At 38.9% G+C, this 18,835-nt stretch overlaps 1 protein-coding gene across 1 annotated transcript in view; it reads left to right on the forward strand.

Annotated features, from left to right (window-relative positions):
• The window catches only part of LOC139717217 (transcription cofactor vestigial-like protein 4), a 43,781-nt gene extending 36,997 nt beyond the window's left edge, over positions 1-6,784 (forward strand). The window contains exons 2-4 of the mRNA XM_071628720.1: positions 579-759; positions 4,757-5,115; positions 5,876-6,784. Coding sequence (XP_071484821.1) covers positions 579-759; positions 4,757-5,115; positions 5,876-6,219 — 884 coding nt within the window. The 3' untranslated portion in view covers positions 6,220-6,784. The remainder of the gene's footprint in view (positions 1-578; positions 760-4,756; positions 5,116-5,875) is intronic.
• The last annotated feature ends 12,051 nt before the right edge of the window (positions 6,785-18,835 follow it).

The following is an 18,835-nucleotide window of genomic DNA, read 5'->3' on the forward strand; positions in this document are numbered from 1 at the left end:
AGAGGACAGTACCTAACCCCTTTTCTATGTGCAGGCATTTTGTTGTTGTTGTTGCCATTGCTGATTTCCATGAAAGAAAACAAAAAAGATACATAATGCTCAAAAAGGTCCCTAGTCATAGTCAGTTAACTGACCCCTTGTAAATGGGATTGATGATGGTCTAGGTGGGCATGCACAGTGACAAAGCACTGAGTCAGAGCTAAGGTATGGCGTTTGGGGATTATGATCAGCGGTCAGTAAGGTATGCAGGATGCCTTCAAGTTATATGTCCTGTGAATAAACGGAGGTCACGTTTCAGTCAAATAGGGCTAGCTCACAGAATAGCTGAGTTTCGTGAGGTATTCATCTTCAAAGATGTTTACTAAATAAGGCGACCCTTAGTACTGGTTCTTTGTACACTGGTTTCCTGTTGCTGAAGTTCTCGCTATCTTGTGATCACCTGAAAATCACTAAAACACAAAGAAGATGAACAAATACAGCACAACAAACTGACTCAAAACAGGATGATTTTTCAGAGCCTGGCAAGCACACCTTCCCACCAATTATAATCAAAGTCTTTGTCTTTGCTTTGTTTCTAGATATGGGCTATCCCAGGGGGACTAGATCAGAGTCACCTAAGGAGCTACCATCTCGTATCAACAGACAAAGGCGGAGCTCGGAGCGTCGGGAGGGACCCCTAGGGGTGAAGTGTGATGACGACCACAACCACAAGGCGACGAGCACAGCGACCACGTCAACGAGATGTGCCAGCACTCAGACGTGAGTGAAGTTCCCTCGCTACCATCCTTTCATTACTCACCCTCACCCTGTCTCTCTACTCCTCCTCTTTAAAGGACTGAGAACTGAAGAATTGCAAAGAAAGTCATATTCTAAGGGAGAGCAAAGGAATATTACAAATCAGCAGCAACAGCTTGATGAGACAATATTGCATTAAAGTTAAACAGTATCAAAAGGACAATGAAATGTATGATGTCCAGCAATGGGACTAATTCAGTAACTTTCCAATTAATGGTGCATGTATCGTACCATAATGGTGTTCTATGGTTCTTACCAAAAAGTTCTTCACCCTTGATTCTTAAAGATATCTTAATACCAGGGAGGTGGGAAGAGACGTCTCTTCCCACCTCCCTTTTAATACCTACTACGTCATTCTAGCCTTGGCAAACTACCAGCCATACTCTAATTCAGTGAATACTAGCTTGTCTTGAGAGCTGGGAAACAATAATGTGTGATGATATTCATACATACTTTACAAAGTAAGATTTGTCCATCTTGTTCTTCATATCAAAAACATTGAAATATCATATGCGTGCAAATATTCTAACAACAACCCGATAATTCATTGAGATCAGTCTGACATAAGCTTGTTGACATTAATTCTGATGATAAAATTTCAAAGTAATACTTGGCAAGTAACATGTTGCAGTATTGGATTAGCATGCATAAATACACTATGACCTCCATACATTCATTCCTGTTTTTGGAATACTGTTGAGAAATAGGTTTGATCTCCCTTCCAAATCAAATTAATCAGACCAGTCCATACTTGCTTCGTACTCTGCATTCAGCATTTTCAAATTAAAAGTATGTACAATACCAGTCTACCACCTACGCCATTTCAGCCATTCACATGATTTCCAAAGCACATGTTGAAATAAGAGTTCTCATGTCTGGTATGGTTTCAAAACTGAAGTTACGTTCAGACGGCAGGCCCTAACCTCGAGGTTAGGAAACCTCGAGGTTTCGCTCTTGCCCCCTAACTACGACGTGTGTCCACACGACGAATCTTAACCTCGAGGTTACGAAACTTCGAGGTTAAGCTTCTGCCCCCCGTAACTACGAGTGGGTCCTACTCGATGTTAAAACCACAAAACCGGAAGTTTCAGCCCACACTGCTAACAAGGCGTCTATTTATTCTTTAGTCGAACCCTGTCGGACTCGCTTACGGGTACTCTTTTTCTCTGTCATGGTATGCAGAGATAGCACTGCACTGATGACTTTATGCCTTTATGAAGATATTCGTCGAAAACATTTTTTTTTTAGCGTCGGAGAAGAATATAGAATACAGTTTGATAGCGAGTTCGACGTGTTCAGTTTCAGAGATCAAGCGCATGGGAAGAAAAGATGATGTTGTTGTGTCATGCGTCATAGGTTTTTCACGTGTGGTGTATTTGTGGTGTACGTTTGGGAGGTTGACCCGGAAGCAGAGGGAAATTGTGGGGGCCGGAGTTTACGGCGAGGTCACTCTTAAAGGGAAAGTAAACCCAAAGAGCAATGTGGATTGAGTGAAAGCAGTAATATTAGTAGAACACATCAGTGAAAGTTTGAGGAAAATCGGGCAATCGATGCAAAAGTTATGAATTTTTAAAGTTTTGGTGTTGCAACTGCTGGGTAAGGAGACTACTAGAGGTTATGACGTATGAGTGGACTACAATATAAAGGAAATAAAAAGGGAATTCAATAAAAATTCATTTTTCATGAAAATTACACATTCCATCAGCTTGATACTGACATATGTTAGGGGTAGCACTTATTCCTCCTGCTTTCTGAAAGCGGTTAGTCAAGAACTCTTTCATTTTGCTAGAAAAGTGAATTTTTGTGGAATTCCTTTCATATTTTCTTTATATTGTGGTCCTCTCATACGTCATAACCTCTAGTAGTCTCCTCATCCAGCGGTTCCAACACCAAAACTTTAAAAATTCATAACTTTTGCATCGATTGTCCGATTTTCCTCAAACTTTCACTGATGTGTTCTACTAATGTTACTGCTTTTACTCAATCCACATTGCTCTTTGGGTTTGTGTTCCCTTTAACTTCGAGTTCGTTGTGTTTTGTGTCCACACGGTGCTTAACTACGAGTGGGGACCCCCCGCGGCTCGTGGTTAGAGCGCTAACCATAAGATTTCTCGTGGCTCGAAACTTCGAGCAAACCTCGAGGTTTGCTAACTACGAGTGCGTCTTCACGGTCCCTAACTACAAGCTCTAACCTCGAAGTTTCCTAACTTCGAGGTTAAGGGCTCCCGTCTGAACGTAACTTGAGACTCTGACCCCTGTTAAGAGATAATGATCCCTCATTCTACTCACAAGAAAAACGAGAGAAAAAGGAATCGTCAAATCTTGTTGACACAGTTCTATGGATAAGCCACATTCCTGACATATTCCACCTGATAGAGGTAGCCCCCTTTCACACCCAAACAATAAACCTGATGAAAACTGTAGGGTGCCTGGTACAGTTTGTCACAAAAGAAATAATTTCGTGGCTTCCGCACTACACCAGCACTTGGAAGAAGCAGGCTCTTGTCTTTTGGTGCTATATCACAAAATAGTATACTCTGCTGATTTGCATTTATGAAGAATTTTGTATCTTGACGTATGACACTGAATGAAAAAATAGTATGATTTTATGAGGTCTTCATGTTCTGCACCTATTAGATGTAAACAGAAGATATGGCATTGATTACATAGATATCTCACAACAAGAGCAATAACCGCTTCTGAGATAGTTTGATCGTGGACCCTACGTCCATGGTTTGATAAATTTTACTGTCGTCATTGTCAATAAAATGTGCATTCTTCTATGTTCATGTGGCATTCCACCTGTTGATGAAAAGAGATATTATTTCATGCCACACTCAATAGACAACAGAAATTGTCGTTTTGAATTCAGGACCTTGAAAGGCCTTTGCTGAGCTCCACTGTTCCCACATTGTAGATTTCTTTTGGATTCAGACAAAAGCTGGAATGTTTGGAATTAGGTTTAACCATGGAGCTAGCTACAACGAAATAGCTCCATAGTTTAACAGTGTGAATTGATGAGTGTTACTGGCAGCTGCATACTTTGGTCTCAGTGTAATGCTTCTATGCTCACCTGACCCATTGCCAAATAGTGGTCTTTCCTGTGGGTTCCTAGTGGGCTTGACCCTTCTGGTATTAGTGGCATGGATTACTGATCATTACATCTGTTGACATGTTTCTCTTCTTTATTTCGTATTTTTTTCTCCCTTTTCTTTTTTTCTTTTTTTTTGCTCTCATTTCCCTTTCTTGGCAACACAGTTGCATTATTACTTTGCTTTTGACCATGACCAGTATTAGTGGCAATTTAAAAGAAGAAGAATATTACAAATAATGATATTTTTTAAAAAGATGTTACAGAGAGCTATAAATGCAAAATACTCTTGTTGAGTATACCTGTGTGATCCTGGGTGTATCAAACAAAGAGGGTAGTGAAGTGCACACAGTGTAGTTCCTGTTTGTGACACTCTGAGCTCTGACAGAAGTACGCTATGCCATATTCCACATAGCTGGACCATTACTCCTCCAGCCAGGGAGGGCATGTAAAGAAGAATGTGCCTGTGGTTGGTGTTTTCTTTGTTGTGTTGTAATGCATTTGGTCAACTCAAAGCCATCAATCAGTGAAAAGTTTGGCACCATATTGGGAAAAATCATTGCACTTTGGCTGTGTAAGATGGGATAATTTATAAGCGCTTTACTTTATGAGCCTTTAAATTTGTTGTTTTGATCATGCAGTTGTAATGATGCCTGCATAGAAATTCCAATTTTGATGCATGGAAAATTGTCAACATTCGATATGTTTTTCAGTGGGAAAAGAACTATTATTTAGAAACTCAGGTAGACAATCAATGTGGGAATCAACACAGTCTTTAGTTTAGTATATAAGCTACATGTAGTATGCATTTGACACACTTGATATTTTTTTTCTTTTTCTCTATTCTTTCATTGAATGATTGGACTGCAGGTTAATAACCAGTGAAATGGTCGGTATCCCAGAGATCAATCCAGACCTCCCTACCCCAAGCAGTTCCAGTCTCATCTCTCAGGACCATGCCACGCCTGTCAGCCGCACCCCTGCCATGCCATCAGCACACCCCCACAGGCACCGGAACATGCCCCAACAGCTTCTCCGTCCCTCCGTCATTACCTGCGCCCCTGCACCTCTCATGAGGGAGTCTAATGGGGCAGAGCTGGCTGCCAGGCCAGGAGCAGGAGGCGGGGTCGGGGTCGGGCATGGACCGGTCTTCCTGAATGGGCGGGGCACAGAGGATGTGGACAGGTGGTCATCAGGGAGGATGCAGCAGAGGTCCCTCAGCAACTCAGGTGAGATTACCAGTCTGAGATGAGATGACCTGTGGTAGCACAAGTATTGTCAGGTTTACTTACAAATTACCCAGTGGTTAAAGTTACCCTGTGATTTGTAAAGCATAATGTGATTTAAACATTGATGGAAGATGTTCTACAAAAAATAATCAATCTTTATGAATGGTCTTATGACTGTATACCTTGCACAGCCATAAAGCATGTACAATCGAATATGCTACACTTCAGGGAGATAAAAAGCTGCTCCATGATAGTAATGATATGCAATGCAGGGCCGGCGGAGCGTTTTCAAAAGTGTGGGGGCCCACTTCCGGGTTTCATGAGCTAACAAGCAATATTAAAAAAAAAGAAAAAAGGTCCTCAGCCCGTCTCTCCCCTTCCACTTCCAGGTTTGTTTGTTTGGTTTGTTTTTTTTCAGCTGACGAGCAAAAAAGAAAAAGAAAGAAAAGGTCTTCAGTGGAAAAACATAACCTTACTGCGCTCACACTTCAAGATCTCTATCCATTTCTATTTAGTGCCACTTACGTACTTCCGGGTTAAAAAAAGTGTGGAGGCCCAAAGTGATGACACCTTATGTATTTCTTTTATATGGGGCCGTGGGGGCCGTGGGGGCCGAGCCCCCACAGCCCCCACGGCCCCCACGGTTCTGCCGGCCATGCAATGACAATTTTCTCTGCTTTGCTACTATGAAACGTCACTGGCATGTCAGTGAGATGTTCTTTCTCATCTCTTGCATTCTCATTCATGATTGCTTCAACAGATGTTGATCCAGATATCGAGGAGCACTTCAGAAGGAGTTTAGGCAGACACTACCAGGAGGCGTACTCAAGCCCCCCTCCCTCAGCCACCTCCCCCACTTTGGGCCAGTCCACATCGTCTTCATCCTCCTCCGCTCCTCCCTCATTGCCAAATGGAAACGAGGTCAACATCACGGGATCAGTGGATGACCATTTTGCCAAAGCCCTGGGTGACAAGTGGTCCCAGATCAAGGATGTGATTGAGCCCTCCATGGACCGGTCCTCTCCCTCATCATCACCCTCCTCATCACCTTCTATCAGTGTGTCCTCCCCTGTTGTGCAGCAGCAAGCCTCGGTGGCATCGTGAGCACTAGGGACATATCTCAGAAAGACTTGTTGGATTCCTCTTTACCGAGCCCCAAGGAGTGTTATGGAGATGACAGTCCGAAGACTGATAATAGTGATGAACCTCTTACTACAGATATTGTAAAAATGTTGTGCCATTTTGGATCCTTGATTGAACAAAGAGATCAAGATATTGAACACAAAGTACAGTCCATTCTTTCAGGTATCTTGGTAGGTTAAAGGAACAACAAGCTTTCCTCAAGCATTGATGTTTATGCCGAGAGTGTTTGCGCCATTGGACTGCAAAAAGATATTGAGACAGAGCTGTATGTGAGTTTACTTGACTCTGCTCCGTTTACAGGATTATAGCATGGAGGAGCCCTGTGAAAGGATCACTATCAATGCCCGATGTGTGAAGTAACCCGAAGGGAAGTGTTTGCACACCATACACAGCTTACAGGGAGTGGAAGTGTGATTCTGGAGTGAGATGTCATGAACAAACATGGAAACTCCTCCTTGAAGCTCATTGAGATTATTTCACCTTGCAATATCATAGTGAAACTGACTCTGGTCATCTGTTATCATTGCACACTTATTACTACCTTTCTTTATCTTGAGTTTATCAAACAGCGCCATAACTGGTTATGAGTTACATTGTCAGTGATTGATGGTGATAGGTATCATATCACAGGAATCATAAAGTTCCTATCAGTATCATCACCTTCAAATGGTTTGAGTGACTGGAAAGTAGGTGACCTTTCTGTAAAGGTCATTAAAGAGGCATCGCTCTTGCTGAGTATGGTAGATGGAGGAGGAGGAGAAAGAGAGAGACCTTTATAACTGTACTGGATCATCATTTGAATGTTGGTTTTGTGTTGGATATGGGGATGGGTCATGAAAATTTGCTGAGTCCTTATTTACCTTGCAAAAGTGACATGTGACAGCATTAAACCTTGACATAAACAGTGCAAAGTAATTCCTTTGTGCTCCTTATTCTTTGAAGAGAAGATAAAAATGACCAAAGTTTGAGTCCAGCTTTTGACTGTTAGAGTCTGAGAATGTCACTTTTTTTCTGGCAGACATGTCAATGTCAAATAGGCATCTATTCATTGTGAATATACTGCAGCATAATATGACACATATTTTTGTATAGATCTGTGTTCATTTGCCTGTTGCTTTTTGTGTGAAAACTGTTTTTTTTCACCTCTTTTGCTGCATTCAGGGCAGAAATGGTGTTTTTACTGTTATTCTTCCCATGCTTTAGTTGCATTGTAAGTTAATTGATTTTAATCAAACAATTTTGTAAAAAAATAAAGACTGTAACTGAATGCATTGCACATGATATGGTGTCGAGAGTCTACTATGTTGTAGGTCATGATTGTGTTGAAAGATTTTCTCAATGTCTTGCAATGAGCAGGCAACATGGAAAAGCAGTTCAAAAAAGTCCGTAAGAAGTTAGTGCGTAATACAAAGGATGTACCCAATCTCATTGTTCACTCATACTCTTGGTCTGCATAAGGACCGACTGCAATGAATATGAAGTTATCATTCTTGTGTTGACGTTCCAGGAAAATGTGCCTGGTGCATGTGGCTCAAATATGCGGGTATATTTTTTTGTGTGTATTTGTCTGGGCAGCTGCTTGGCAGACAATGAGAGGTACAATAAAAGGTTTGTAGTAAGAGCCAGGTGGTGTGGCAATGTTGGCAGTAAGCCATTCAGCTGGTTGGCAGACCCTTGGTTAGGAGAGGCAACCAAGATTTCTTCTTTAGACATCCAACCCAGTTATGGTCTGATTCTATGTCTTTCTCTTTCACTCTCTTCCTTACTGATGCACTCAGTCCTCTAGTCTATTCTCTCCTGCATTCTATTGTTTGTTTGTTTTTTAGTTCAATTCATTTCCTGCATTTTTTCCCCATTTCTGTCTATCTTCTGTATGTCCTGTTCCCCCTTTCCCCCTTGTAGCACATGCTGTACTTTAGCAATTAAATTGTTAAAGAAATGATCTGTTATGTCTTTTGTCTCCTAGATTTAGATCTATTTTAGTCCAACCATACAAAGCAGTTTGAAAATCGCACATTTGTGAGAGGCGATGGAGGCATTGTTGTAAGCTTTCATTGAAAAACAAACTTTTTATTGATGAGGGACATGCCGATACTTAGGAGTAAATAATTTTGGTTAATGAGCTCTATCGTTTGTTCTCTCATACTAACAAACAGAATGAAAGGGTTGGAAGTGACTGGGTGGGATAAATAACGTCTCCATGTGTCGACAATGATTGTATCGCGTGATGACAACAGCATTCAGGTTTATACATCCGTAGCAGTCTCTCATTGTACATTGAGGTGTTGGTATATGCTTCTTCTTTTCGATAAATGAGGATAGATTGGAAGCAGACTGTATTTTTAGAGATTTATTACCTAGGTGTCTTTTGACAAAATGATTTGCTTTCTTTCTTCTTAACATATGTTTGAATATTTTCTCAAAGGTATGGGCCAAGTTGTTTTAATGAAACATAAAAATTACGGTCAAATCAGTATTGAATATCTTTGCATTAAGTGGTAATTCATGAAGAAATTTTCATTGTATTTTGATAAGTTTTAGGCATTGCCATGTTCCATCAACTGATCAAGGTGAGATCTGTTGGTAATTTATATGAAGAAAAAGTGAATTCATTACCCAAGATTCACCATGTATCAGACTACATCCCATTCTCTCCAAGTCGTGTGTTTGGACATGCACACAAATGACTGTCCATGTTTAGTGTCACATCGTCGTAGAAAATAATTTCTGTCCTTGTCCAAATTCTGCGATGCTCATCTCAAGAGTGGCTAATATCTTATCAGGTACCGATGTGCATCCTTGTAATAGCATAAAGTGAACTGAATATGTCCATTATTCTCCACAGCAATAAAGTGACGTACATTGGTTACTTGCCATGACCGACTTCCTATGTAGAATGGATTGGACAATCTGTGCTTTGTTTCACAGTAGACAAACATTGTAAATAATTCTTTAGATGACCGGGGATGAGAAGTATTTGTAAATATTGTAAAACAAGCCAACTATGAAAATTTCGATATAACTTTAATCAAGCAGTTTTTTCTGTTGTGTCTGTGTGGTTTAAAGGCAGAATATGTGTTGTTTGTGCCTGTTTATTGTATGTTATACAGAAATACTGTCTTGTCCAGACTTTGTGTGATTTTATCATCCTGTATGTGTATCTGAGTGGTTGAAGAGTTCCAGTATCTGTGTACTTGTGTCATAGCAAGGTGGAATATCTTGACTAGCATGTCATGCATTCTGTATTTGGAAAATAAAAAATACAGACATTTTATAGAATTCATGACGTCTCTGGAATGTGCAATTCTGATGTCTTTGAATGATTGTTGTGATGAAATATTCCACTTCATTGCAAAGTTGATAGACCTCTAACCTTAGTGATCAAAAAAAGATATCTATGCCGATTTGTTTTTATTTTCCTAATGCTTTATCGGTGAACATGGAATTAGCTTTACTCAATGAAATATTGCCAGTGAATGGAATATTTATAAAAGTCAGTATTATATTTTGTTGTTATATGGTGTGTGTGTGTGTGTGTGTGTGTGTGGTAAAGGTGAGCTGGAGCGATATTTAGAAGAGACATTTAAAGATTATATTGGGTTATCTCAAAGATTCATCCACACTGCATCATAAGAGGATAGAGTACCTAACAAAACAACATTGTTTTATTTCATCCAGTTTACATAATACAATATTATACAAGAGTAAAAAAGCCGGTTTTTTTTTCAATTTGTTCGCAACAAAAATGGATCAGAAAATTCTAGTCCGTTGTTTCTCAAAAATCCTTAGTAGTAATTCAAGGGGAAGAATTACTAGAATAATGGAATTAATGCACACACACACACACACACACACACACACACACACACACACACACACACACACACACACACACGTGCAAACCCTCTCTTATTCTCGGGTAATGTTTCACATTCAACATACTGTACCCATATTCTATTTGTGATTTCTTCTGTTATCTTGCGATGGAATTCAGCACTTTCCCCCGGGACTTTCCCTGCCTAACGAAAAGTCTTTGACAATGAGACAGCCACCCCAGTTATCGCCGGCAGTAACATAACTTGGCGACCCAAATTCTCGCTATTTTAGCATGAAATGTAGAAAGGAAAATATTACACGGGGAAGTTTGCTTGTACAGTCATGTTTAAAGACCCTTCGTCTCACATAGTTTAGCATTCATTGAAGTTCCAAACCACATTCTCGACGTATCTTCCATTAGTGATTCAAATGTTTGTGTTCTTCTGCGGCATCTCACTTCCCTTCTTTGAGCTACAGAGTCAATTCTAGTTGGTCTTTGTTTTTTTGAACGTCACAAAGAAGACAATGACGTAAGCATTCCTCTATCTTTAGCTTGGAGACGCCGAGTGTCTGTGATGTGTAACGAGATACCAATGAGATAGACGTCCAAGACTGCGTGGGGGAATGACCCGTGGGACGCCTCCCCTAAACCAGCGGTGATGCAAGTCTATTCAGATAGTGATACTTATTAGCAATGGATTGTCACAGTTGTGAAATGAAATCTCAATATTCATGAAATCATAATTCAGAGAGAGAGAGAGAGAGGGGGGGAGGGGGGACACGGAGGGTACAGTAGGAGTAGGAGACAAAAAGGGTTGGAACACGCGGTGTTGGAGGTGAACTTAAAGGAGGAGGAAGAAGAAGAAGAGAAGATGGATAAAAAGAAAGAGGTAGAGTGAATATAGGTGGTGGTGGTGGTGGTGGAGGGGGAGTGAACGAGGAGACTATCATAGTCACTGAGAAATTAAGAAATAACTATTGTATGCTCTTATTCAATCTTGAATATTTTGCGCGTTCCGAGTTTCTAGGATGTAAGTACCAAAACATTTTGATAGACGATAAACACCATTTTTTTTTTTGTTACGTGTTACTGTACAGGTATAATGTTTTGCGATTTCCCATCATATAGAATAGAGAAGAAATGAATGTTGATGAAGTCAGTAATACCAGCACGGCATAATTCAATCTGGAATTTCCTGTTAGCTTGATGTTAGCTCTAAGAAAACCGTCGCTCTACGAATCAAACTAGTCTTAATTTAATTCCTCGTCAAATGAGACATCTTGCAAGCAATAATACCCCTGATCACGAAACCAATAGGGAGGCAAAGCATTAAGGTTAAAAAGAAATTGAATTACGTCCACTGGACGTGTTGGGAGAGAGAGAAATACCAGTGAGAATTCGTTTCATTCGTATACGGCGTGCTGACGGTTGTTTTTTTCTTTCTTTCTATTTCTTTCATGTCGCTGAAAGTGACGCGAATAGGAAGTAATTTGCTTGGTGTATGTCATGAATGACAAGCACGATCTGAATGGAAGTTATTTGACGAGCGCGGCTTGTCTGAAGTATTCAAAGCGCGCAAGCACGCTTTCCACATGACGGAAGTATTGTTCAGCATACGGGTCCGCAGGATTTCTGGCTATGTTCACATTCACTCAAGACATCCTAAATTTAACCTCACTTTAGTTGTAACGCATTCTCTCAAACTTCTTTGAGAATTCTCTTCTATGTATACACGTATCAATCTTGAGTGATATGCTTTGTGTATAAAAGAAGGCGAAGTTTGATAGCGTTGGCCTATACTAAGCAAGGGAAAATTTTACCGCATGAGAAATTGTTTTAAAAGACAGTGGTCACATGAAAACAATAACTGCATGCATGTGTATCCAAAAAATTCTAATGGGGGAAATACGTAAAGAAGAACGTTATGACCATAATTATACTCTGTATGCCAGCTGTCATGTCATCTGTCATTTCATCTAAATGTATAGATCGATTAGAATAACCATTGGTGAGATCCAAGATCCTACACACTACGGAGAGAAGGATCTTTGGTGAGATGATGATGAGGACCGTTGTTTCTCACTCCACTTTTGATTCAGACACCGAAAATAATGATTTTTCTTGCTTGTTCATGAAGGCAATGGCTCTCGCCATTTTGAGAGATGCTATAAAGATATACTAGTAGCAACCTGGAAATTACAGGACGTGGTGTGGAATTTACTAAAAAAAGTCTTTGAGGCGAAAAGGTGAAGTCAGACTTCACCTTCCAAATAAATTCTATAGTGTAATGCCACTCTTTATACAAGTCAATCTCCTTCCAAATAAATTTTTATATAAAATAGTGTAATGCCACTCTTTGTTCAAGTCCGATCAGCCTCCGTGAACAGATTGTAATTAAAACATTACAATGGTAAAAGTTTGATGGAAATTTTAGAGAGAAAACGTATCCTTCTTATCAAATCAGCGTTGTGTAGTAGGACCAATAACTTAAAATTATTATTTTGGGGACGGGGAGGTATTCTAGTTGTTAGATTACGGACAAAATATATGCTTTCTTTTTCTCAATATTTTGTCAAAACGCACCATCATAAGTTGTGGCATGACGGCATAATTACACTCATCTGCACTCATCCAGTTCGCATAAATGGTTGTCGCGAATATGATAGATTTCGGTCGCGAATATGATAGATTTCGTGAAAACGAGCAAGACCTTAAACTTTCACTATTTTAGAAATTCTAGCCGATTTTGTTTGATTTTGTTGTGCTGCTAAAGAGTAAAAACGAACATTATACTGTGCAGCACACGCGACATCAATTCAATGCCATTATCTCGGTAACCATTTGATAACCACAGGGCATTATGGTAATTGATCCATTGATTTAAGTGGTCAAATGCCCTTCGATCATTTCTTCTTCTTCTTTTTTTTCTTTAGTTTCACTCCATTTTTTGTCAGGAAGAAATTGTATTAGCTTATACGTTGTTATTCATGCTGATCCGGAAGGATATACAAACAATAAAGGTAGTAACATTGCCCATTCACACATCATCACGAGTGAATGCTCACCAGCCAGTCAGACAGAGCTGAAGAAGTGACTCGGACGAGTCACCTAACTGTTCTCTCCGTGATTTTCACAACTTAGACAAAATAGACCTAAGTTCAGTCGAACAGATTTAATTACGTACTATTTGGATAAATCAAAATCTACATCGATATGTTGTTATTCATGATTTTTATTCTGGATATTATGTTCTTCTTCAAGCGCAATTAAAATAACGGAAGGCGTGATTAGGCAAAATGCAAGACTTATCCTGCAGTGTAGGCCTAGTCCTAAATAAAATGTTCCAAGGTTGTTAAGAGGCCATTTTACGAATCATTTTACTTAACCCATCTGGGTACGTTCTTCTGTAAGTGCGATTAAAGGATAAAGGTGTGACTACACAAATTCAAGACTTGCAGGGCTATTAAGATGCCCCACGTAAAGGTATATCATAGGTATTTTAAATAGGAAACATTTCCCGTAAGTCAGCAATTTCTACACCAAATCATGTTCAAAACTATTCCTAAATGATTCGAGAACAAGAGTAATAACTAGTCGCGGTTGTTTTCTGCTCGTGTTAATTCATTGATTTCCAAGTCTTTCAGCTGAGAACTCTCTTTTATATTTGTATTTTATTTTCACAAGAGGAACTAAAAAGAACGATAGTGGGGATAGACAACACACCAATGATTATAAAACGTAAGATTTGACACTACGTATCGTAGACTGCTTAGTGGCTAACTTTTGTGCTTTCATAAAGAATGTAATATTGCTTCGGTTACATTATTCAGATTTTTTTTTTGTTAGTCTGCAAACTTGTCAAAAACCATGTCTTCAAATCATGGAGGTACAAACATTGTACCTCCATGTTCAGACTCAATACGCCACGATATTATACGAACATACACACCTGAGATCAAAGCAAGAGCCTTATCAGCGCATGCGTAGACGAACTTCCCCTCGCATTCTCGTCCATCTCTCAAGGACATATGAAATGAATGCAAGGTATGTGATGAATTGATAAAATAAATCCATGTCCATTTTGTAAATAGAAACCAGCGATGAAACCCCTCCTGACGAAAGAGGGATATTGTAGGCCTACATACCAACCGTCATTGGACCTCGACAGGAATGAGATTTCGACTAAAAATGTCGGTGCCTGAAATCCGTTTTTCATCATGGCATGATCATTGCCAGAAATAGAAATACCTACGCAGTCAGGATTTATGACACACCTTATCAAGGACAGAAAGCTGGGTACATGGCGACGACCAGATTAACGGTAGTGAACTCCCTTCTTCTACGAGCGACTCGTTGTACATCCGCTCTTTCTTTTCTTTTTTTTTTTAATGGAAAGACAGTTTTAACAATATCAACAAGCTATTAGTGTGTAATAATATTTGATTATAAAGACATGCTACCATTCGTATAGATTACTAGTAATTAATCTGAAAAAGTTTCTATACTTTTCCAAGGAAAAGTGGTGGTCCGAGAGGGCCGAAAAAACATGTAGATGCAGAGATGCCAAGATCTTTTGTTGTTGTTGTTGCTGTTTTTGTTTTGTTTTGTTTTTTTTTTTTTTGGGGGGGGGGAGTGGTAGTGGTGGAGGTGATTAGAACTCCATGTACTAGTTAGGATTTCTTTCCTTATTTTTTGTAGTGAAGCGTGAGAAAAAGCGTCAGAAAAAGCGTCAGATTTGTGAGTGTGACAAAAAGACCCCTGTGGCGTGAGTCTCCCGCCTAATGCGTGGGACTTGGTAGGTGTGTAGATGATAAAGAGGTTGTCACAAACTGGAGAGGTCTATGCAGCAATATATTATATTTGAAATGTTCATAACCGTGCGTAACGATCGGCAATACAGACGGATTACTTTGAACACTCGACTCTTATTACAAGTACCAGAAAGATTTTCCTCAAACTTTCACTGGTGTGCCCTACTGATATTGCTGCATTCACTCCACCCACATGTACTTGTCCCTAATTTTTTTTTTTTTTTTTTTTTTTTTTTTAGAACCTCTTCACTAAGAACCTATCCCCCAGGGTGGTCTGACCTTTGATACCCATCTGTGCAACTCAACCCATTGAAGACGAGTCCCGAGTATACTCAGGCAGGTGTCTATGGGAAATGCGTGTTGTAGCAAAATCAGCCCGTCCTCAATGGGTTAAACTTAACATCAGTTGGTTGTGGAAGAAGATAGACATCTACACTCAAGTCTCAACTTTGATTCCTAGTTCATAATCTTTGTTGTATAACAACTGTACAGTAAGATGGAGGAATCTATTTAAGAACTGCGGAATACTACAATGTATATAAAACCTGTTTGATAATTGAATTATATAGCTGAGAATGAATATGTTTATGACTGTTTTATTTTGTGTCTAGAAGTGATGACCATACTATCTTTCATGTCAATTATGACAAAATCATCATACAATTAATCTCTGTCAAACTCAAGACAATTATCAAGCATGATAAGCAATTTCAATAAAAACAAATATAATTCTAAAGACTAAAGATTCATCATCATTACCAAAACTAATCAACAGGTAATAAAACCTGGCACCACTATCCTTCCATCATCATGATTCTGAATTTTTGCAGTTATGTCTTGTATTTTTGTCATGTTCGATTTGGTTTGAATAAACTGAACTGAACTGAACTGAACTAACTGATCAACTTCCTCATTCCTCACAAAAAAATCACTTGTAAAACAATGAACCATCCAATCATCCATCATAAATACACAGGTATCAATTAGCATTGAAACCAATTCAGGTTTATTTTTAATGTCCAAGCAAGGAGAAACAGACAAAATAAAAATATCTGCTTGCAACTGCGTCATCACATCACAACATCTTTTGCCCACGTTCTCTTTTGTTCAGTGATATTTCCTGTACTTGCAAATGGCATGAAAGGTTACGTGCCATAGACCTGACCTCTCCACCACTACACATAATCATATTTTGGAACCGGTGAGGAAAAGGGACTTAGGTAGCTATTAGAAAAAATAGCAACAACAAACAGATAGACGGATAGACAGATAGTAAGAGAGTGAAATAGGCATATCAATAGATATTATACAACACCTAAAAATAATGTAGCTATCCAATTGGTCGATTGCCCATCATGTGCCACTTAGTTAAAAGTTCCATCACATGCTGTGGCTGTCAGCCATGCAATTTTGTTTGAGCCAAAATGGATAGCGCATGGCTGACGTCACCCATTTCCATCGACTCCCATCTTAAACTCACAATTGACTCCAAGTTTTTGCTCCATCGCACAGCTCTGATGTCACAATAAACAAACATTTGCCGCGCGCACTCAACAATTACAAGTGCGCTTATAAGCGCGTACTTTTGTCACTTATTTTTGTAAACAACTTCAACCAATCGGCTTTGCGTACGTAGGTATGTACACGGTGACTGTCTTTCGGTGACGTCTTTCAAGGAAAATGGTTGCCATTCTGTGCTAAATTCAAGAATCTGTGTGGACCACATCTGTTGATGTTTAAGGTGATGTATAAAACAAATAGTGTATATGGTCTTTACTCGTGCAATGGAACAAGATTTCACACTCAGTGAAAGCTGAGGCGCACTATTCAACTCGGCTTCGCCTCGTTGAATAGAGCACCTCTATCTTTCACCTTGTGCGAAATCTTGTACCATCGCACTCGTGACCATTCACTATTTGTATATAGTCAGTCAGTCAGTCAGACAGACAGACATATAGACAGCCAGACACAGACAGACTGAAAGACATACAGAGTAACAGAGAAAGATAGTAAGATGGAAATACAGACACACACAAGATGGCAAGATAGACAGACAGACAGACAGACAAAACAATATTGTAATCCCCACAACACCTGTGACAGGCCCCAGGTTCCTGCCTGTTATGTTTTTTTTTTATGTGTGCAAGAGATAACTGTGAATGAAATATGCTCTGATCAACTAATTTCACATGTTAATACAGATGAGATGAAAGGTAATATAAACCTTGATTTATCATACACATAATGTTACATTGCACAATTCGTAATTATGACAATTATTTAGTTCTCATTTCCAGTTGCAAAAATATAGACTTAACTGAGTATAAGAAATATAGTGGAAGGCATAAAGTACAAAATTAAAGTTTTGCATAATGAGAACACAACATCCATATATATAGTAGACAGCATAAAATATAAAATCAAAGTTCTGCTTATGGGATTATATAACATCTATATGTACACTTCACTGCAGTGCAGACATATTTCACAACATTGGCTTGACAGCATAGGTGAAGACTCATAGCTTCATTAGCCAAAACGACTGTACATACACAAGTAAACATTTGTTTTCATAAATTCTTTCCAATTTTAGAATAAAGCAGATGTACATATACACTATGCCAAGCTTTATATCTTCTGCAGCAGTAGCAGTAAAACACATCCATATTTATAACTTGAAAAATGGCAGAGAATAAGGACCACTGATTCATCCATAATTGATACAGGGTGATATACTATGATGAAGTTTATATAACCTGATGATGACAGCCAGTTGTGGTGCCATCCATCCGTCACAAAATACTCTTTTTCGAGTACTTATAGAAAAGAGTAATCCTCTGTAGGTCTTCCAATATTATTTCACATGTACCCTGCTATATACCTGCTTTGACTAGTATAATGGTTTCTGCTTCAACAACTTAGACGTAACCAAGCTACACATTGTGGGTTACAGACTTCTTGGTAGATGAATTACACGATAACAGTAAAACATTACCCACGGGTACAACTATTTATCTTTGATACTTATGTCATTTACAAAGAAATTTTCAATGGTCAACCCTCCCAATTTTCAACAAATCTGTACATAACATTTGGTCACATAAGGATGTGGAGTTGCAAACCGATAAGTTTATAATTAAAGAATGGAAGGATTTGAGAAATTTTATCTTCTCTGTCTACTTACTGATAGAGTCTACCAGAAACAAAAAGAGAAGAATCTAAGTTATCCAGTAAAATAAAATTATGACAATTCTACTAACATCCACAGAGAAGATTGCAACTAATGAAACATTTCATCCTACTATACTGGCAACAATGAAATATTTCAGTATTCTAATTTCTGTTGGGAAAGATACATCAGAACAATCCTCTGATGCAGCACTTATTTCCATGTGTTACGACACCAGTCCTCATTTTTGCAATCTTATCTTCCCATAACTTTCCAAAATGCTTTTTCCTGAGGCTTTATCACAAGAAATAATTCATAGAGTTTAATGCATGAACATTTTCTTTGGACAGTGTTGTACTGATACAGCAGCATCACTTTGTGGCAATAAGAGACATAGACAGCGAACATGGACATGTATATTTTGTACATTGTATTGTGTATTTTTTTAAAGCAAAAATACTCATTTTGGTGTCCTCACTGCAAATTCTTAATCATTACTTCAACCAATCTTAGAATTGTCTAATGATTCCTGATTAGCAAAAATACATGGTGTACACAGTAGTTAGCTACTCTGTGACATGGCATGAATGGGAGTTATGAGATAACCATAACCTTTATTCCTAGCTCTAGACAAACTGCAAAAGATTACATTATTTCAAATCTTCCTATGGGTACACCCAACCATATGTACATATAGAATGCACATGCCACTAGATTTTCTTGGAGAAACGAATGGAAATTCTTGCTACCAAGGAAAGGTTATGTGATATTCTTGAACTG

This window comes from Diadema antillarum, unplaced genomic scaffold (genome assembly GCF_040938485.1).
Source record: "Diadema antillarum isolate AM-2024a unplaced genomic scaffold, OU_Dant_1.0 scf00000072, whole genome shotgun sequence".
Classification (NCBI taxonomy): Eukaryota; Metazoa; Echinodermata; class Echinoidea; order Diadematoida; family Diadematidae; genus Diadema; species Diadema antillarum.